The sequence below is a fragment of the Orcinus orca genome, chromosome 7, assembly GCF_937001465.1.
Source record: "Orcinus orca chromosome 7, mOrcOrc1.1, whole genome shotgun sequence".
Taxonomy (NCBI): Eukaryota; Metazoa; Chordata; class Mammalia; order Artiodactyla; family Delphinidae; genus Orcinus; species Orcinus orca.
This window is the reverse complement of record NC_064565.1, coordinates 54612232-54632007: the sequence shown is the minus strand read 5'-3', so window position 1 is coordinate 54632007 and position 19776 is coordinate 54612232. Positions and strand designations below refer to the sequence as shown.

The 19776-nt window shown below is 35.5% G+C and overlaps 1 protein-coding gene across 3 annotated transcripts in view; it reads left to right on the top strand.

The window, feature by feature from the left end:
* Positions 1-19776, top strand: part of GALNT3 (polypeptide N-acetylgalactosaminyltransferase 3) — a 43994-nt gene that overhangs the window by 20327 nt on the left and 3891 nt on the right. For all 3 annotated transcript variants that reach the window (XM_012538170.3, XM_004283591.3, XM_049712060.1), the window contains exons 2-9: positions 1831-2454; positions 6674-6846; positions 10348-10497; positions 12510-12744; positions 13363-13480; positions 14916-15116; positions 17123-17254; positions 17459-17560. In XM_012538170.3, the coding sequence (XP_012393624.1) occupies positions 1940-2454; positions 6674-6846; positions 10348-10497; positions 12510-12744; positions 13363-13480; positions 14916-15116; positions 17123-17254; positions 17459-17560 (1626 nt within the window). In that variant the 5' untranslated portion in view covers positions 1831-1939. The remainder of the gene's footprint in view (positions 1-1830; positions 2455-6673; positions 6847-10347; positions 10498-12509; positions 12745-13362; positions 13481-14915; positions 15117-17122; positions 17255-17458; positions 17561-19776) is intronic.

Sequence of the window (19776 nt, the reverse complement as noted above, 5' to 3'; positions counted from 1 at the left end):
CCCTAGAGCATGTGCTCTGCAACAAAGAGAAGCCACTGCAATGAGAAGCCCACACACCACAACGAAGAGTAGCTCCAGCTTGCTGCAACTAGAAAAAGCCCTCACGCAGCAATGAAGACCCAATGCAGCCAATAAATAAATTAATTAATTAATTATTTTTTAAAAAGAGAAAGATCTTGTTCTGTCATCTCCTCCTACTCTATACTTTCCCATGACTCTTTCCTGTTCTATGTTGTGTTAAAACATTCTAAGGAGACCACCTCATTCCTTCTCAAATTCCTAATCTAGCTTATCCTGGCTACTGAAGAAATTTAGTATCACTAAATAGCACTGGAGAAGGGGATATTTGATGGTTGTCTCAGAGACAGAAAGGGGGATGAACATAAGTTAATTTATATCTATCTGTTGTCAAGCATGAATATATATATATATATATATATATATTTGTGTGTGTGTGGTACGCGGGCCTCTCACTGTTGTGGCCTCTCCCATTGCGGAGCACAGGCTCTGGACACGCAGGCTTAGTGATAACTTTGGAAAAGAAGTTAAATAAAGTGTTAATTTTTACTCCTATAGACATTTTTCTTAAAATGTGTTTAGGGTTAGGGAGCAAAGGCATTTTCCTTGCCCTTTTGTCTCTGCTAATTACTTGACTGACTATAATGGTGCATGGTATGTAATCATGTACTGAACCCTTCACAGTACATTTTTTTAGACATCATGAAGAAAGTCCGTCTTCACTGTGATTCAGGCAGTAGTCAATGTCCTCTTTTATTTTTCGTTTCTTTTGCTCCTGATGTCCCATACTAGGGTTTGGTAAACATGCTGCTCTGTTCTTAGGATCAACTGCAAGCTGTTGCAGTTTTTTGTTGCACCAGATACTGCTTTTATAACTTAATGATCTCTATTGCCTCTTTAGAGATACTTCCAAGTGATGCTCACTGCCATTTTTTTCTATTTCTTCTTATTTTTTGTGTGTGTGTTTGTGTGAGTTATTGAAAATAGCTGTTATATTCAACAAGTGCTATCAAGTGAGCAGATTTGGGAGAATGCCAGTTTACTGCTTTATCATCTTAATTGATTTAGCTGAAGTTCATAGGTTGATGGTGAACTTCTTAAAAGCCACAGTTTTAGATGTATGCCTGACAGTACCTGTCAGTGTACCTTTGCTTTCTTATGGATTACCCCTTTCTTTACAATCAGCTTAATGAAGTTCTTTAGCCCCTTGGTTATTGAGCTAAGATTTTTTTAAAAAATAAATTTATTTATTTATTTGTTTTAATTTTTTTTTTTGGCTGTGTTGGGTCTTTGTTCTGTGCACGGGCTTCTCATTGTCGTGGCTTCTCTTGTTGCAGAGCACGGGCTCTAGAGCGCAGGCTCAGTAGTCGTGGCACACGGGCTTAGTTGCTCCGCGGCATGTGGGAATCTTCCCGGGCCAGGGATCGGACCCGTGTCCCCTGCATTGGCAGGCAGATTCCCACCCACTGCACCACCAGGGAAGCCCCAGAGCTAAGATTTTTTTTTTTAAAACTCAAAATATATTTATAAAACTCATTTATGCATATTATATGGCAGATACTAGGCAGAGTTAACAATGTATTTTTTACTGAAGAGAAGTCTCTAATATTTTATAACCCCGATAGATTATAGTTAATGATAGCAACTGTGTTCTTCCAGAAGTGTAATTTTCTTGAGGGTAAGATATCTTTGTATTGTTATTAACCATAAGAGTACATTGTTTATAGCTTATGTTCAGTTGTTGGCTGAGTGAATGAAGTGAACCATGCCTATAGGAATGAATAGCTACTAACCTGTCATTTCTGTTTATAGGTATTGCAATTTAAGGAAACCTTCTTGCCAGCAAATCTATGATAAAAAATATATGTAACAGAGGAAACTGTAACTGTTATTTGTCAAGTGACAAGCTTTTAATGTCAGAATGGCTCACCTAAAACGACTAGTAAAACTACATCTTAAAAGACATTACCATAAAAAGTTCTGGAAACTTGGTGCAGTAGTTTTTTTCTTTATAATATTTTTGATTTTAATGCAAAGAGAAGTAAGTGTTCAATATTCCAAAGAGGAATCAAGGATGGAAAGAAACATGAAAAACAAAAACAAGATGTTTGATTTAATGCTAGAAGCTGTAAACAATATTAAAGATGCAATGCCAAAAATGCAAATAGGAGCACCTGTCAGGCAAAACATTGATGCTGGTGAGAGACCCTGTTTGCAAGGATATTATACAGCAGCAGAACTGAAACCCATTCTTGACCGCCCGCCTCAGGATTCTAATGCACCTGGTGCTTCTGGCAAAGCATTCAAGACAACCAATTTAAGTATTGAAGAGCAGAAGGAAAAAGAACGTGGAGAAGCAAAACACTGTTTTAATGCTTTTGCAAGTGACAGGATTTCTTTACACCGAGATCTTGGACCAGACACTCGACCTCCTGAGTATGTTGACGAATATTCACTGTTTAGTGTTTATCAGGAGGGTTTTCAGGGGAGGGGCATTAGTTAAGGAAGTTGCTTGGTCTTTAGTCACTTTGAGGCAAAGAATCGACAAATACCATTTATTTAACCTGTCTTAATTATTTTTTGCTTATTGTTATTGAGGCTAGATTTCTATATCTATGTTTAGTGAGGCATTGCAGATGTGAAAAATTATCATCTTAGAAATTAGAAAACTGAATTCTAGATCTGACCTCTATAGAACCACAAGGAAATCCTTTATTCTTAAATGCTTTAGTTTTCTCATCCATTTAGGAGGAAATATGAGGTGGATTTTATGGGAAATGTGGGAGGTGGAGGAGTTGTTTCTGTTCTTCTGTGTATTGCTATAGAATAGAAATATTAAAAACTGTGCCAAGATTTTGGGGCTATGATAGTTCATGAGCTAAGTCATGGACTTTGTGGCTACTTTTAGTGCTATAACTACATTTCAGAATGTCCTGTGTTTTGTAACCTTTCTTTTAAGAGACAGTATTGTTTTTTTGTCTGTTTGTTTTTGCGGTACATGGGCCTCTTACTGTTGTGGCCTCTCCCATTGCGGAGCACAGGCTCCGGACGCGCAGGCTCAGCGACCAAGGCTCGTGGGCCCAGCCGCTCTGCGGCATGTAGGGATCCTCCCGGACCGGGGCACGAACCTGCGTCCCCTGCATCAGCAGGCGGACTCTCAACCACTGCGCCACCAGGGAAGCCCGACAGTATTGTTTTAATTACTAGTTCAACTGTGATTCTTTCTCTGGAGTTTTGTTGAATAAGCTCTTGTATTTATACAGTTTTCTCCCTTTCTCTTCTGAGAGGCCAACATTGCTTTTCATTGTCACTTTGTTTACATGTTTATCTCAAATATACAGTATTTTGATTAAAATCCCCCCCAGCCCCCAATTCTACTGTGCTGTCTCTTTGTTCTTAGTTAACCATCTTGTTATCTTTGAGGTAGTATTCAAATGCTCTATTTGAACTGAAATAGCTAAAATGAATTTCAGCACTTTTAAACAATCTGTAGATTTGTTAAAAGTGCAAGATAGACAAACTGTAAGCAAACAGTGCTTACATATTTTGCTTTCTAGTTATGAGAATTAAATTTATAAGTGAACCTGAAGAAAAGTACTTTAGAAGACTTAGGTCTATTGCTTCCTTCATATTTTTCTAGGTTTATGATCATGAATACCTGCTCCAACTATGAGTTCCTCAATATTGAAGCTGTGTAGATTAGATTTCTGTGGCTCTATTCTAATCTGTGTGATTCAAGGTTAAATTGCTCATCATTTTAAATGAATGTGTGAAGAAACAAATGAATGTAAAATATTCTAGTTGTTCTGACAGGGCATAGTATAGTTCCTTTTTTATGCTAATAGGTTAAAATGCAATATGGCCCTTTACTGATTTTGGGAGAGGTCTTGATTGAAAAGCAATTCCCATCACAAATCAAGAAGCATGATTTTTATTCTCTGACATGACAAAGGGAGCTCAGGATAAGCCTTTTCTCCAATATAGCTTTGAGAAACTGCAGTAATATTCAATAATGTTAATCAATATGTAAGTGCAAAATAGCTATGCACACAAAGAACCTTTTTTTTTGGACAGGAATGTGTACCTAGAACTGTGAAGATTTAATACTTTCATACTTTAAATTTAACTTATATCATCAAGGAACACATTTTCTGAAGAACTGCTAATCTTTTACATGCTCATTAGAAATATAGATCCAGTTTCTCCCGAAGCCAGATGGTCTTGTGACTGATAATTTAAGCACATTTCTGGATGCCAAATTTTTCAAATGGTTTGACTGGGAATCTGTAATCACTTTGGCAAGTTATTTGAATTTCACTACTTTAAATGACATGTGAAACAACTTTTAAACATAAGTTGAGCATGCTAATTGTTTCAAAATAAATGGGGCTTATGAAATCATACTGTGAAATTTTATTATCACTTGCATTGATGATATAACATGACACTTTTACTTGATATTAGTACTTATCAGTTAAGCAAATAAATCCTTGCTTAAACTGAGGGAAAGCCTTGTGAGATTAAGGAGATAACACTTTATTAGTGTGAATTTTTTTTTTTTTTTTTTTTTTTGCGGTACGCGGGCCTCTCACTGTTGTGGCCTCTCCCATTGCGGAGCACAGGCTCCGGACGCGCAGGCTCAGCGGCCATGGCTCACAGGCCCAGCCGCTCCACGGTATGTGGGATCCTTCCGGACCGGGGCACGAACCCGTGTCCCCTGCATCGGCAGGCGGACTCTCAACCACTGCGCCACCAGGGAAGCCCTAGTGTGAATTTTTGTAAAGTGTCATACTTTAAATCTTCAAAACCTTTTCATAATTCTATATTAATACTATATTAATTAGTCACGTGGCAAATAAATATAGGAAAAAAATTTTTTTAAATCCCCAAACTCACTCCCCAAAATGCTTATAAGACAAAATTATAAATATTTTTCCTAAAAAAGAAATACTATAGTATGGAGCTTTTCATAATTTTTACTTATACTTTTATGTTGGCTTATAAGACTTTATGTATTAAAAATACAAGCTTATATTTAGTCATTTGTTTCCGTGTAATTTTAATTCGAAGATAGATAAATAGGTAGTTTGTGTTTGGACTTTATTTTTAATTGATAGTTTATCCAAAATTCACTTTAGAATAAATCATTTGCTTTCATCTACCAGTGAGGATGAATGTGATTATTTTCTTCTGGCTATGCATGTATGTTACACTTTAAAATCATGATGGTCCTAGAAAGCAAAATCAGTTTCACCTTCCTCCTCTTTTCCTACTCAGTGGTGTTGACACCCTCTCAATATTTTATCCCTAATTTAATTCCTTTCTTATCACTACAAATATTTCGACCTAAAGACGTCCTCTCAGGAAAGGATTTGAAACACATTCATACTGAGGTATGGCTGTAAACGTAGTAATTAATGAGAGTTTGTAGAATCTCTCTTTTAGGGTGGCTTTCCCAGGCCACCATTCTGGGGGCTCTGGTTTCCCCATTGGCCCTGGCAGGGCAACCAAAGTGTGCTGGGCTCCTATCTCCATGAGTGAATGGTTTACTTCCTTATCTTTGGGTTTGAACAGCACTGTTTGATTGTTCACACACTACTTATAGTGGCTTTTGACTGTGTAGGAGGATTTCATAGTCTGTTGTCTAAAATTGTACAACCATTTATGGTTATCAAAGATCCAGTTATTTTACTTATTTATCTCTACCATAGATCACACATGTTTTATGTCCCAGCTTCACTCTGTTTGATTTTACAGTGTTTTGAAGCCCTCTCCTATATGTTATTTCATTTGATCCTCACCTCAACTCAGCAGGTGAGGGACTGTGCTCATCTCCATTCTCAAAGCCTGGAGATTGTACAGACCCACACACACCCCAATGGCTTCATATGAAGATTATTTTCATTGAGGATGACATTGCTATCAAAATGAATTCAAGATAAATTTATAACTAAAGTTTTTAGTGAATGAGTAATACCGCTAATCAGTCAAAAACTATTTAGGGTCTCTCTCCTTACTGGAGCAAAATCTTTAACACAGCATGGCATGTGACATATGGTAGGTACTTAAGTTTTTGCTGAAGGAAATAGGATTTTTAGTAAGCAATTTTTTCCCCTTTTGGTTCAGTTACCGGTTAAGGAAATTGATTAAACTTAGAAAATATTACATTCCTAGGAAAGTATCTAATTTAAGATAATCTCTACAAAGATGAATATTCATTTAATAATTAAAAATTGCAAATGTTAAGAAAAATGCATGATTTCTACAAGGAAAGAAAAAAACTTGGTTTGTATTTGAGCAGTTACAAGTATTTGCTATTTTTACAGGTTGTCTCCCTTCTAGGTTATTTTTCTTATTTAAAATGTTATTTGTATTTAAAATTATATTATGGAGAAAGCTTACAATAGCATGTTTTAATTCGTGACATGTGATCAATATCAGTGGACATGATCTCTGGGTAAGTGGTCTATTTGTAAGAAATTTTGTTTTGATCTATTTGCCTTTATATAGCATTAAGATCATCTTACATATAAATAAAGTGTCCACTATCATTTCTATTGTTTTAAAGGTTTAAATAATGATAATTTAGTAATGGTATAGCTGTGAAATAAAGTAATAAAATTCATAATTGTTCTTCTACTTTGACTTTTTCTAGATGTATTGAACAAAAATTTAAGCGCTGTCCTCCCCTGCCTACCACCAGTGTCATAATAGTTTTTCATAATGAAGCATGGTCCACGCTGCTTAGAACTGTCCACAGTGTGCTCTATTCTTCACCTGCTATATTGCTGAAGGAGATCATTTTGGTGGATGATGCTAGTGTAGATGGTAAGAAAGCACATGCAAATTACATTGTTTCCCAAGTAAATCCATGTGGCGTTGTCCAAAGTCTATTTGGGTATATGGTGCTCTCTGTATGCCACCTCAGATCTTGAATATAGTGTCTTGGATGCTATATATGATGGATGAAGGGAGAATCCAAGGAAGTCCATATTCAAATATTTTGGAGTTCAGAAATGTGTGAAACGTGTGAAACACCATTATTTATAACTTTGTAGTCCTCAATATGAGACTTTTATTGTAAGACATAGTGGTTAAGAGCACACACTTGAGCCTTGAGTTAGGCTGCCTTGATTTGAATCCCAGTTCTGGTCCTAACCAGCTATGTAACTTGGGAAAGTTATTTAACCCCCCTATACCTCAGTTTCGTTATCTGTAAAATGGGGGAAATGCCATATTTCATCAAATTTATTGTATAATACATCATTAGTTTACATACCAGTAGAATAAAAGACCCTTACAGCCAATTAAACGAACATGCCATCGCTTATAAGAAGTATATAATTGTATAGCTTAGAAATGAGGGAATACATTAGTACATAACTCCTAGGGTTGTTTTAAAGATTAGAAGTATTCATATAAATAATCTATTAATTAATAATATCAAAGAGTAGTTAAAAATTACTGAAGAGTTACCACATCCTGTTTTATTTTGGCGCTTTTAAATATTCCAATACCATTTACAAAGCTAGCCAAAATCTTTAATGAATTTTCACTTAATTTTATGTCAATAATCAGTTGCTAAGTTACACATTTTAAATTGGACTCACAAGGATAATCAGACAAATACTATAATTTGCTGAGTTTTCAAACATTACAAGTATTTTAAGTACCAAACAAATACATATTATTTCAACGATTGCAAAATTTATTCCTGAAAGAGCCCAAGTTTGGAACTAGATTCCTTAAAGTCAAATTCTAGCTCCAGCACTAATGAGCAGTTTCCTTATATCTGTAAACTGAGGATAACACTCTTCCGTCAAATCCAAAGCACCATCTACTGTAAGGTAAGTCATTACTTTACAGACCATGGGGAAAAAAAACCCACTACCTATTAGATGACATGTCATCAATTAATTATAAGATGTATCCAGACTTTAGACGTGGTTGTAAGTGAATAAAGCATAACATTTTTAACCTAATGTTTCAACCATTTTAATCTTTTCTTTCCTAATCACTGTCTACATAAACATATAATGTTTATCTAATTATATCCATGTCAGAAATCTAGTTTTGAAATCTGACATTTTCATGTAACATTATTAGCCTGTTTCTGTTACCTTCAAAACTTTAATTTTAATGACAAAAATGGACTAGATACATTTTACTTAACCATTCACTTTTATTTACCCCTTAGCCTTACTATATGTAATACTACAATAAATATCCTTGTGCTTATGTTATTTTCTCTTTTTTTGAATTATATCCTTAGATAAGTTAGGAGAGGTAGGACTGCTTGGTCAAAGGGTCTGAGTATTTTTTATAATTCTTTATAGCAATCAACAATAGATTTGGAAAAGTTTTCTTGGCGAGGGCTATCTTTGAATAGTAGTGTAATTTGTCTTATTGAATCAGTCAAAGAACTATCTAATGAGTCCCCCACTGTGGAAAATGTGTCCCTCGTTACCATAGAAGAGCTTGTGAAGTAGAAACCATAGTCCCTGACTTCAATTTGCTTAAGGAAAAGCAGCATAAATATGTAGGTACTCAGTTAACTGATAGCTAAATCCCAATGATAGCAAACAAAATATAATTAAGATTTTCAGAGCATAGACCATGTGCTAGTTAGTTCTTGTCTTAAATGTTTTATTTGTACAATAATCTCTCATTGTATCCTCCTAACAATTCCCTGTGAGGGTTAGTCCTATTAGCCCCATTTTTTCTATTATCTCACTTTATAGGTAAAGAAACCGAGGTACAGTAAGGTAAAATAATTTGCCCAGGGTCACATAGCTAAAAGTAATGGTGCTATAAATCAAACCCAGGAAATCTGATTTCATGGCTTTGTGTTTTTAACTTCATAAAATTAGGGTGTGGATGGGGGCTAAATTTAAAGGGCAGGTAAGAATTTATAGGAAGTTCAGAAGTTGTGGATGAATAAAAATTTCTTAACATATGAACAGTGGGAGGGTTTATTGAAGGAATCTGTAGTGACTCCGTTTTAAAAATCAACTCCCATTAAGACCTTTAAAATGTTTCTATTTTTAAGTTGCTGCTCTATAAGTCTATGATTAAAGCAGAAATAGCTATGATTATATTTTTAAGACAAATTACAATCCTACTTGTCTTTCGGAGTATTAATTCTGAGGTACTTAGAAGGTGTTAAATAAGTTAATCTGTTACTCTGAGACGATAATGTTTAGATAGGCTTATTTTTCCGCAAAAGTTATTCCTGGACTCTTACCTCCTTCATGAAAGTTTAAGCTTTAAATAAGCAACTCTCTTATCTGCACCACTGGAGAATTTTTAAAAATATGTAATTACAGATAAAGTCAAAGTCACCTGCAATTGCTTCTGAAATCTGGTAGAAGCAAACATCTACCCAGGATGTTTGCTGGTGTTCTCAATATTCCCAAATCTTTTTGAGTCTGTGCTATGGGTCCAAGAAGGCCACTTGAAGAACTGCATTATATACTCAACAAAGAGTCAAGAATTCAATGGTGAACAAGCAGGCTTAAGACATTGTTTAAAAATATGGACAACACTTGATTGACTTGATTGATGTGTTTTTCTTTTACCTGCTATTTTAACTCTTGCCTAGTATGTATGTCATCCAAATTGGACTATGGAGTATCTTAAATTATACACACCCATGACTAAAATTTTGCCTGTTTCTAACCTCATTCCTGATTTACATACTCTTTTCTTCCTTCGTATTTTTACTGGAAAAAATTCTGTGTCAGGAGACTCTAGAGCTTTCAAAAATTTTTTGCTGACTCTTTGTAGAAATATTCCCAAACTGCTGTAGCCCTGGATTTTCCTACTCATCTTTCTTTCAAGATTTTGGTCTTAAATTATTTTGACCACTGCCTAAATATCAGATAATTTTTTTGATACTTGAAACTTTTCTATACATTTGCAGATTTAAATGCCAATTTAAATAAGAATCAAATATCTTTTTGGCCAAATTCAGTTTCTTTCACTCCTTTGTCCCTTTTCTCTGGCCTCTAAATGAGTCTTCTTAACTCCTGGGGCCTATTCCTTTGGAAGTGTCCCCCTCCAAACACATTGTGTTTACTGATATGACATGGGCAGGATAACTATGTGTGGTAATGTCACGCATTATAATCGTTCAAAAGTTAAGATCTGTATATATAATTTTTGTTTTCCAATAAGAGTTGAAGACATAATTTTTGTCTTAAGGATGGATGTGTACAACCGTTAAGATTATGCATGTGGAGGACTCATTGCTCTGTGGTTTCTTTATTAGCTTTCATATATATGAAAATATACTTAGAAAGGAGTTAATCTTGATTTTTTTTCTTACAGAGTACTTGCATGGTAAACTAGAGGAATATATAAAACAATTTTCTATCGTAAAAATAGTCAGACAAAAGGAGAGAAAAGGTCTGATCACTGCAAGGTTGCTAGGAGCAACAGTAGCAACAGCTGAAACACTCACATTTTTAGATGCTCACTGTAAGTATACAAGTATAGACATAGTTGTAACATTTTCCCTCCCCCTCCCTCTAACTTAAAAGGTAAGGAAGCCTTTTCTTTAAATGCCTAATTGCATTTTCTTTAACATCATTTTCAGCTAGTGATTATAGCAGTGACAGCCCAAGCAGATTACAGCTCTGGGTAGGAAATTCCTTTCACTTATTCAAAGATCTTACGTCCTTTTGTTTGAGGCTCCTTAACTTTATGGCCTCCAGTGAACAGCTTCCCCAGCGACTTATCCATGCCTAGGATTTTTTTCATATGCTCATTTTGTCAAAAAAATGTGGTTTTCCTTATTATTCTTGATTACTACACTTTAAAGTGAGTGAAAGTTTTGTTTAAGTGTAGTCAACCCTATCATTAAACTTTGTCCTAACACTTTTACTTTTTATATTTCAGTTTTTTTTTCCCCCAAAGATTCACACACTCCTTTTTGTGCCAAGTTAGGGGTGCCCCTTTACAGCTTCTGGTATCTTTCCCATGAATGTTGTTAGTTTTTGTTGCTGCTGGGGTTTTTCTCTTTGTATTTTGATTTTTTTTCAGTGTCAGTGATTTTAAATAAAGTACTTAGACAGTATTTTTAGAGTCAATGTTTAATGTACATGTTAGGTATTATTAAAATGTCACTTATTCCCTCGAGCTCTAAGTTTAGTGAGTTTTACTCTTTGTGTGAGTGTTTAGCTTTGGATTGGCCAGCCTTTAGGTTATGTTTGACCAAGCAAATGGTTTTGAGCATACGCTAATTTTTACAGAAGGGCTTTTGGATTTGCTTGAGTCTCTTTAGAGCTTTCACATTCAGTATTCTCTTTTTTTATTCTTTTTTTTAAATGGTAGAATGGGAACTGCCTTGTCCTGTGACTATTTTTTTTTTTTAATAAATTTATTTATTTATTTTTGGCTGTGTTGGGTCTTCGTTTCTGTGCGAGGGCTTTCTCTAGTTGAAGCGAGGCGGTGGCGGCGGGGCGGGGGGGGCACTCTTCATCGCGGTGCGCGGGCCTCTCACTGTCTCGGCCTCTCTTGTTGCGGAGCACAGGCTCCAGACGCGCAGGCTCAGTAGCCGTGGTTCACGGGCCCAGCCGCTCCGCGGCATGTGGGATCCTCCCAGACCAGGGCTCGAACCCGTGTCCCCTGCATCCACAGGCAGACTCTCAACCACTGCGCCACCAGGGAAGCCCTCAGTATTCTCTTAATACCCAGCATTTAAGAAAGGTCTAAAGGTAATCCAGGAGAGGTGTTTTCAAAAGGAAATGGCTGCTTCTCCAGCATTCCCTCTCCTGGTCCAAAATTACAATACTGTCAGACTGGGCATTCTTCCCCTCCAGGCAAATGAGTCTGATGGTCCTCCTGGACCATGACTGCCAAACTCCACTGAATGATGGGAAGCCCTGAGTAGCATTGTACATGCCACATCTCCTGAACTCTATGTGTGATGTGAGACAGCCTGGCCTGGGGCCAGAACCCAGACCTTTCATGCCACTCCTCCACTCTCTTTCATTAGCGCTGGGCAGGTTTGAATGGTACTTCGTCTCCAACTGCTAAAATCAGAATATTCTGATTCCTTTACTTATTTTCTCCTAAGAACCTGTCAGAGAAATAAAGATTTCAGTTACTCTACCTTACTCAGGGAGACAAGTTTAAGTAAATCAGAACACTTCTGGAGCTAGGTGGTATGGATCAGCAAAACATTATCCTTGATTCATGGCCCATTTTAAACAGAAATACACAGTCTGAAACTTAAATATATCAGTATCATTTTGCTTCCATTGTAAGGTTAAAAAAATCAGTCATTTCCTAACTATGCTTAATCTTGTCTTATATTTTTCATCCTACCCTTATCTCACAAGAAACCTTTAAGAAATCTCCCCTATATAAATGTTCAAAACACTAAAGACTTGGTTATTCTCATTTCTCTGTAAACCCTCTTCCAAAACACAAAAGGAAAAAAACCCTGAGTGTTTTCATTGAATTAATTAAAATTGTATTCCTTCTAGGTGAGTGTTTCTATGGCTGGTTAGAACCTTTGTTGGCCAGAATAGCTGAGAACTACACTGCTGTCGTGAGCCCAGATATTGCATCCATAGATCTGAACACGTTTGAATTCAACAAACCTTCTCCTTATGGAAGTAACCACAACCGTGGGAATTTTGACTGGAGTCTTTCATTTGGCTGGGAGTCACTTCCCGATCATGAGCAGCAAAGAAGGAAGGATGAAACTTATCCAATTAAGTAAGATGATTGCTCTCAAAGTCTTATATACAGTTCAAGTATTTGAATATGTATGCATTCTTTGCTTTTTACAGTAATTTCTACAAAGGTAATTCACATTAACAAAATAAAGAATACACATATTCTGTATAGAAGGAATAGGAAAGTCATTTATATATTTATGTACTTGTTTATACATGATGTTACTGAGTAGGAAGTAGAATTAAGTGAGCTCTTATGTCTTCCTTATAATCATTACTTAAGAATCTTTTTTGTTTTTGGCCGAGCCATGAGGCCAGAATCTTGGTTTCCTTACTAGGGATCGAACCCGGGCCCCCAGCAGTGGAAGCACGGAGTCCTAACTACTGACCACCAGGGAATTCCCTTGAGAATCTTTTAAGTTTGGTTAGAAGACACAATAATTTTGTTCTGCTAGGGAAGGATACTTAAAGTTCTTCCTCCCCATCCCCCAAAACTTGACTTTGAAGATAGCATTTTTAGTTTTTATTAATCTATATAAAGCCTTGAAATTGTCATCTCTCTTTAATTTATTTGTACATTTGATTCAGTTGCTCTTAAAATATGTTTTTTTCCTTATTTGGTTTTTATAACAAAGTTTAACAATGGATTATTTTTCAGAACACCCACTTTTGCAGGAGGCCTTTTTTCCATATCAAAAGACTATTTTGAACATATTGGAACTTACGATGAAGAAATGGAAATTTGGGGAGGTGAAAATATAGAAATGTCTTTCAGAGTAAGTTTATAAATATAGCGCTTATACTAAACAATGAAATATATATTTCTAGTTGGCTGATACAGATTATCATGGATGAATGTAGTCTTTACTTTTTGTGCTTTCTAAAATTTAATTGTTAGAAATTTTAGAATAAATATATTTCCTCTTAAAGTGTAACTTAATATATTTATTTATTGCTGCCAGTGTAACAAGAAGAATCAGTTAAACGCCTGTGTCCAGGCAGTAACACCAATTAATGCACTTGTAGCTACTGAATTCCAGCCAAGATAAATATAATTAAATCTACTGCTTCAGGAAATTGGTTGATTATCAAGCGAGTCAGCATGGTAAAACATTTATGTATAATTTTAAAGGACATTGAACTTAACTCTTCGGATTAAACAAGCTTTTTTTCCCTATACATATTAAACGTTAATATGAGAAATAAAAGAAAGGTGTTAGATGGTCTCCACATATACGTATTTGATTTCATGAGTTCATTTTCTACAATGATTTTGTCATTCATTTCTTATCACTTAGGCTGGAATGTAGTGGAAAAAGAACTGAACTAGGAGTTGGAAGATTTAAGTTTTGGCTCTGGCTTCATCACATAATGGCAGTGATGATCTTGGCCAAGTTTGAGCTGCTTAAGGGCAGGGGTCTTGTTTTATTCATTTAAGTATTCCTAACCCCCAGCACATGTTGGATCTTAAGCAGTCTGCTGAACAAAACATATCACCAAGCTTTCTCACTTGTTTAAAAAAAAAGAGAGGAGAGAGAGAATACAACCACTGCCCTAATATTAGCACATATTATTAAACATGACTTTTAGATTTTTCATTTATGGCAGAACAAACTGTCAAGATATTTAAGTGAGTAGGTATTGATTTAGTGATTTGCCATTTTAGAGTTAATGCAAATAAGTTCTTTGACCCTCTATCTCTAAATAGTATGAAGTTTTTATAATGATCAAGTTTAATAGATTGTGCTTTGGTAATAATGACTGTCTGGAATTTGTTTCTTGATCACAAAATTGAATATACAAGAGATAAATAGAGTCTGGGCTCACTTTCTCCAAGTCTGCTGTGGAAGTCAAATGCAGAAGAGCCATTGGTCTTCTGTGTGGATACTAGATAGCTTGAATAATTTTTGCAAAAAAAAAAAAAAGAAGAAGAAATTGTGGACTTTTACTTTTATGAGAGATCTGAAATCACTATTTTGTTAAAGTAATTTCTGAAAATGTGGGGGGTTTTTGTCTCTTGGGTCTGTACCATTTAATAATAGTTCTTTATCTTTGAGAACTTAAATTGAACTGGCAGTGAACAGAGACTATTTGTAAAGCTGCAATAAATCTCTTATTTTGTTTTTATTAGTATCTTAAAGGTGAACTTAAAAGCAACACTTTGATTTTCCTAAAATACTGTAAATTTAAACAAATATCATTAATTATCAGGTGTGGCAATGTGGTGGGCAGTTGGAGATTATGCCTTGCTCTGTTGTTGGACATGTTTTTCGCAGCAAAAGCCCTCATACCTTTCCAAAAGGCACTCAGGTGATTGCTCGCAACCAAGTTCGCCTTGCAGAAGTCTGGATGGATGGATATAAGGAAATATTTTATAGGAGAAACACAGATGCAGCAAAAATTGTTAAACAAGTAAGTTAGGACTAAATAATTAAATTATGGTAAAAATCCACAAGTTCACATGTCCTTTTACCTGTTTGAGTCAACTCAAGCCTAAACATTTTTTTAAAAAGTTATTTTTAAAGCTGGGCTTTTGAACTCAAAAATATATAACTCATTGATGTCAGTTTTCTTTTCTTTCTTTCTTTTTTTTTTTTGAAAAAGTCAAGTAAACTGCATTTAAAAAGTTGAGGCATTCTACCTGATGTTATCCTTTTAATATGGAAGATATTTAGTTTTTGTAACTGCTTTGGTTCAGTATTTTACTCAAAGAAAATAAGATTAAGTGGAACTGCTTTTAACTGGTTTTAGGTGATGTGATTAGCACCTAAATCAAGGTGCTAAGTGACATTTTGAACTGGAGAGCTAGACAGTGTCAGAATGGGGCAGGAAAATGAACCAGAAGTATCAAGCTTTCTTATTTCCAGTTCTGGTTCCACTGCTCCCTGGAGGGGTGACTTTGGCAAAGCCCCTTGAGACTGTGAAATGGTTATGGTGCTTCATAGGGTGGTTGACAGATTGGCCTGACATGGAGCATGTGCTCTACCACGTTTCTTCTCTCTCCCTCCCTGTCTTGAGATAAAATACTTGCCTGTCTCCCAGAGCAGCTGTGAAATAAGGAAATAATTGCTAACAAATGCATGGCACTGTGGTTGTTATTGACCTGTCCTAGATCAAAGCTCTGCAGAATCATCATGCCTAATGCATTAGAACTGAGTCCCAACAGTTTCAACATTGGATGTGGTAAATAAACTGGAGAGTTTAAGGACATGCTTCGGCAAATGGCACCCAACTCTTTGTAAGAAACAGTGCCGATTTGCAAGCCAGTATATATTGAGATTAAAGGGCATCAACATTTCGAATGTCATAAAGAAGGATCTGGTTACCTCATTTCGCTTTTTCTTTGGTCTCTGGTATCTCCCTGTAACATGTCAGTACCATGCAAAGTCAGAGCACTACTGGGTCAGATTGCTAACTTTTTACCCAGGGCCACCAAAACAAATCGGGCAGATTGTGTACTGCACAAAAGTACTTGGCTAACCAGGCGAGTGGATGCTAAATACAGTTTATGCTCTCTTGTCACCAACAGAGGGGCAAGTGAGCCAGCAAACCCTTGTTTTTAACATAGGGCAAGTAGATCCATACGGTAAAATGCATAAGCTACCCAGAAGTCCTTCAGAGTTTCATACTTTTTGCTAAAACACCTGGGTTCAAAACATTGAAGGTGGCAGAGAAAATATTTTCCTTAGTTGAACTGATAAGCTTGAGTATTTACTTTTTCATATATTTAGGCACCCACTGTAAATTTTCTTTAAAATTTTGCCTGTACCAAATACCTTTTCAATTTTAGTGCTTTTTTTTTTTAAGTTTTCTTAGTCCTTTTAAATAAGGTAAAGGAAAATAAAATACAATTGATTAAAAACTTGACTTTTTCTACTAAAACATTGTTATTGTTAGGATATTATTAGAAGATAGTGTTAGGAGTAAGCAATACCCTTAAAACTAGAAAAAAATATTCCCAACTGCGTTGCTTTTTGTGGTCTTGACTGGAGAAGAGATATGTTACATGATGCACAGTTGACACTGTTTCTCTATACCTGCTTTCTCACACCACACTTTACAGACCACTTTTGCGTATAAAACTAGGATCAGTTTTGGATGCCCCCACTACCATTTTTTGCCTTCAGCATTTCGCTAGGTATCTTTGTCCCATGACAGAGGTTTGTGGCACAAAGGAAGAATAAAATAGCACTAGGTCGGCACTGCAGTGGTCCTTGATTCTCTTTGAAGCCAGCAGTGAGCAGCCAGGCATACTTGTTGCCTGAATGAATGGTGACTGTAGTTAAATCGCATCTTATATTTTGGCCCAGAATTTTTTTTTTTTAAGACCTAAATGTAAATACAAATAGTAGCATTCGAAGTACTTTATCAGTTCTGTTTTAATTAAACACCCGCCTTCACTTCTCATCTTTCTCCAGAAGTCATTTGGTGATCTTTCAAAAAGATTTGAAATAAAGCACCGCCTTCAGTGTAAAAATTTTACATGGTATCTGAACAATATTTATCCAGAAGCGTATGTGCCAGACCTTAATCCTGTTATAGCTGGATATGTGAGTATTTTCCTGTTCCTTTTTAGTTGGTATATTCCCTTCCACCAATATTTATGTGATTCAGAAAAATTGCTGAAATATTTTCTGTTTTATTGCTTTTGAGATTTTACATTATTATTAACACCACTTCTTGAAATTAATTGCGAAAAAATATAAACCACATAGATTTTTTAAAAAATTTATAACTTGAAAATTTCCCTTTAGATTAAGAGTTTTGGTCAGCCCCTATGTCTGGATGTTGGAGAAAGTAATCAAGGAGGCAAACCATTAATTTTGTATACGTGTCATGGACTTGGGGGAAACCAGGTGAGCACTGCACTAAAAATCCTCCCTTCTCTTTAGTACCTACAAACAGAAGTAAGTTGTTGCACGTTTTTCAGAATCCCTAAATCAATTTTATGTTCCGGTAAACTGGTATGTGAAATGTTTTTAGATTAAGTTTGGCAATTCATATAGAAGTTGTAGAGTACTTTATTTTGATTTTCACTCTGCCTCTGAAAGCAGTTTGAGGTTGCTTACCAATTTAGTAGAAAGGTAAATGAGAAAATAATAGAATAATACCATTTGAAATGAAAAACAGGATCTTCTATGTGAATCTTTGATGTTGCATGACTATTAGCGTGGTGATTTTGCTAAATTATACGTAAAGGCTATATCTAACTGGATTTGACAGCAAATAGCATCATGTTCATACCGTATTTTTGTGGTTCATGATATTAAAAGTTTGATGGAGATACACACACACACAGAGATATATACAGATACATATACATATATGTACATATATGTTGATGTGTATATATATTCATATCTTAAAATTTTCCTTACACACTATATATTAGAAGAAAACATAATTATATAAATAGTTACATTCTTTTAGAAATAACACTGGACTATCCTAGTAAAAATTAAGGTTTTGAGCAATGAGAAATATTTCCTCATTTGTAAAAATCTTATCACTAAATGTAAATACTTATAAATTTATTTCAGGCTTCTTCTAGCATTACATCTATTTTATCGTAAAAGTTGAAGATATATTTTATACATTGTTCTGTCTGTTTTTCTCCTATCATTGCCATAAAGATGTTTTTATAGTTCTGTCTCTAAAATAATTTTTAAATTATAAATAGCATATAGCCATCTTTTAGAAACTTGGGGATGCTGAAATAATTCACATGTTCTTTCAACAAGTATTTGTTTGGCGCCTATAATGTAACTCACACTCTTATAGTAGTGAAAAAGACAAAGTCTCTATCTTGTGGAGCTTGTATTCTAGAAGGAAAGGAAAAAATAAATATGTAATTTTAGGTATAAAGAAAAATAAAGCAGAGTAGGGGGATAATGTGTGTGCGGGGGGGGGTTGTTAATTTTGGAGGTTCAGGAAGACGTTTTTGAGAAGGTGACCTTAGAGTGGGGGCCTGAGGAGTTGGGAGAGGAACCATGTTCCAGGAGGAGAGCATCTTGGCAGAGGACGCAAGGCCAGAGGCCCAGCGGCAGGTAAAAAGAGCAAGCATAAAGCCAGTGCGGCTGGAGCAGAGTGGTCCAGGAAGAGAGGGGTGGAAAATGAGGTCAGAGACATGAATTAGGGGCCAGGTCATATAAGGCTTTGCTGGCCTCGTTAAGGAACTTGAATTTAATTCCAAGTGTGACAGAAGCCACCTGAGGATTTTGAGCTAAAGAATTATATTTTCTAGTTTATATTTTAAGAAGATAACTCTGGCTTCTATCACCCTGACATAGCCATTGATTTTATTTTGATTTATTTCCTTTAAATGTTATTTTCAATCAAGCATTGCATTTAAACTAGTTTGGGAATTGTAGTTCCTTGAGTGCTAGATGTTTTTGAGATATCATCTAACTCGATCATTTCCTCATGTTCCCTTCTACTGTTTTGACCAGATAATGATATTTTTTTATAGCATAAAACTCCATTGTAACAGTATTGCACTATGCCAAATGAAAATAAGTATTCTGATAATGTGACTAAATTGACTAATATACTGGTGCAGTGCCGTTTAATTCATTATGGCTTTGTAACACAATGCTTTGCCTCTTCCCCTTTCTCTTCCAGTGTAGTTGTCCTGGTTCTAAGGTAAAATTCTCTCCAGTGTTCTCAACTAGATAATAACATACTCTTTGGTTGTCTAAGTATCTTCAACTATTCTCCATTCCTTATAACTTCCGTTTTAGTGGTTTTTAAAAAATAATATGAGTAATATAAAGTTCTGGTCAGCCTTTCTTATCATCTTTGAAATCCTAAGGTTTATCTTTCTTAAAGAAGTACAGCCAGAGTGCTGTTCTCGTGATCTAAACCCATTTTTTTCAATGTCTCCATCTGAAGAGCTATCAGTTATAAAATGATATTATATTTATGGAATGAGATAAATTAAGCATGAGGCTAAGACCAGGGGAACTCAAGATTAATTCGGCTAATGTTTGTGGAGTGCCTACTCTAATACACATAAAGGGTTTAGAACAGTCCCTGCCTAGCACATAATAAGGGCTCAATAAATATTAGTGCT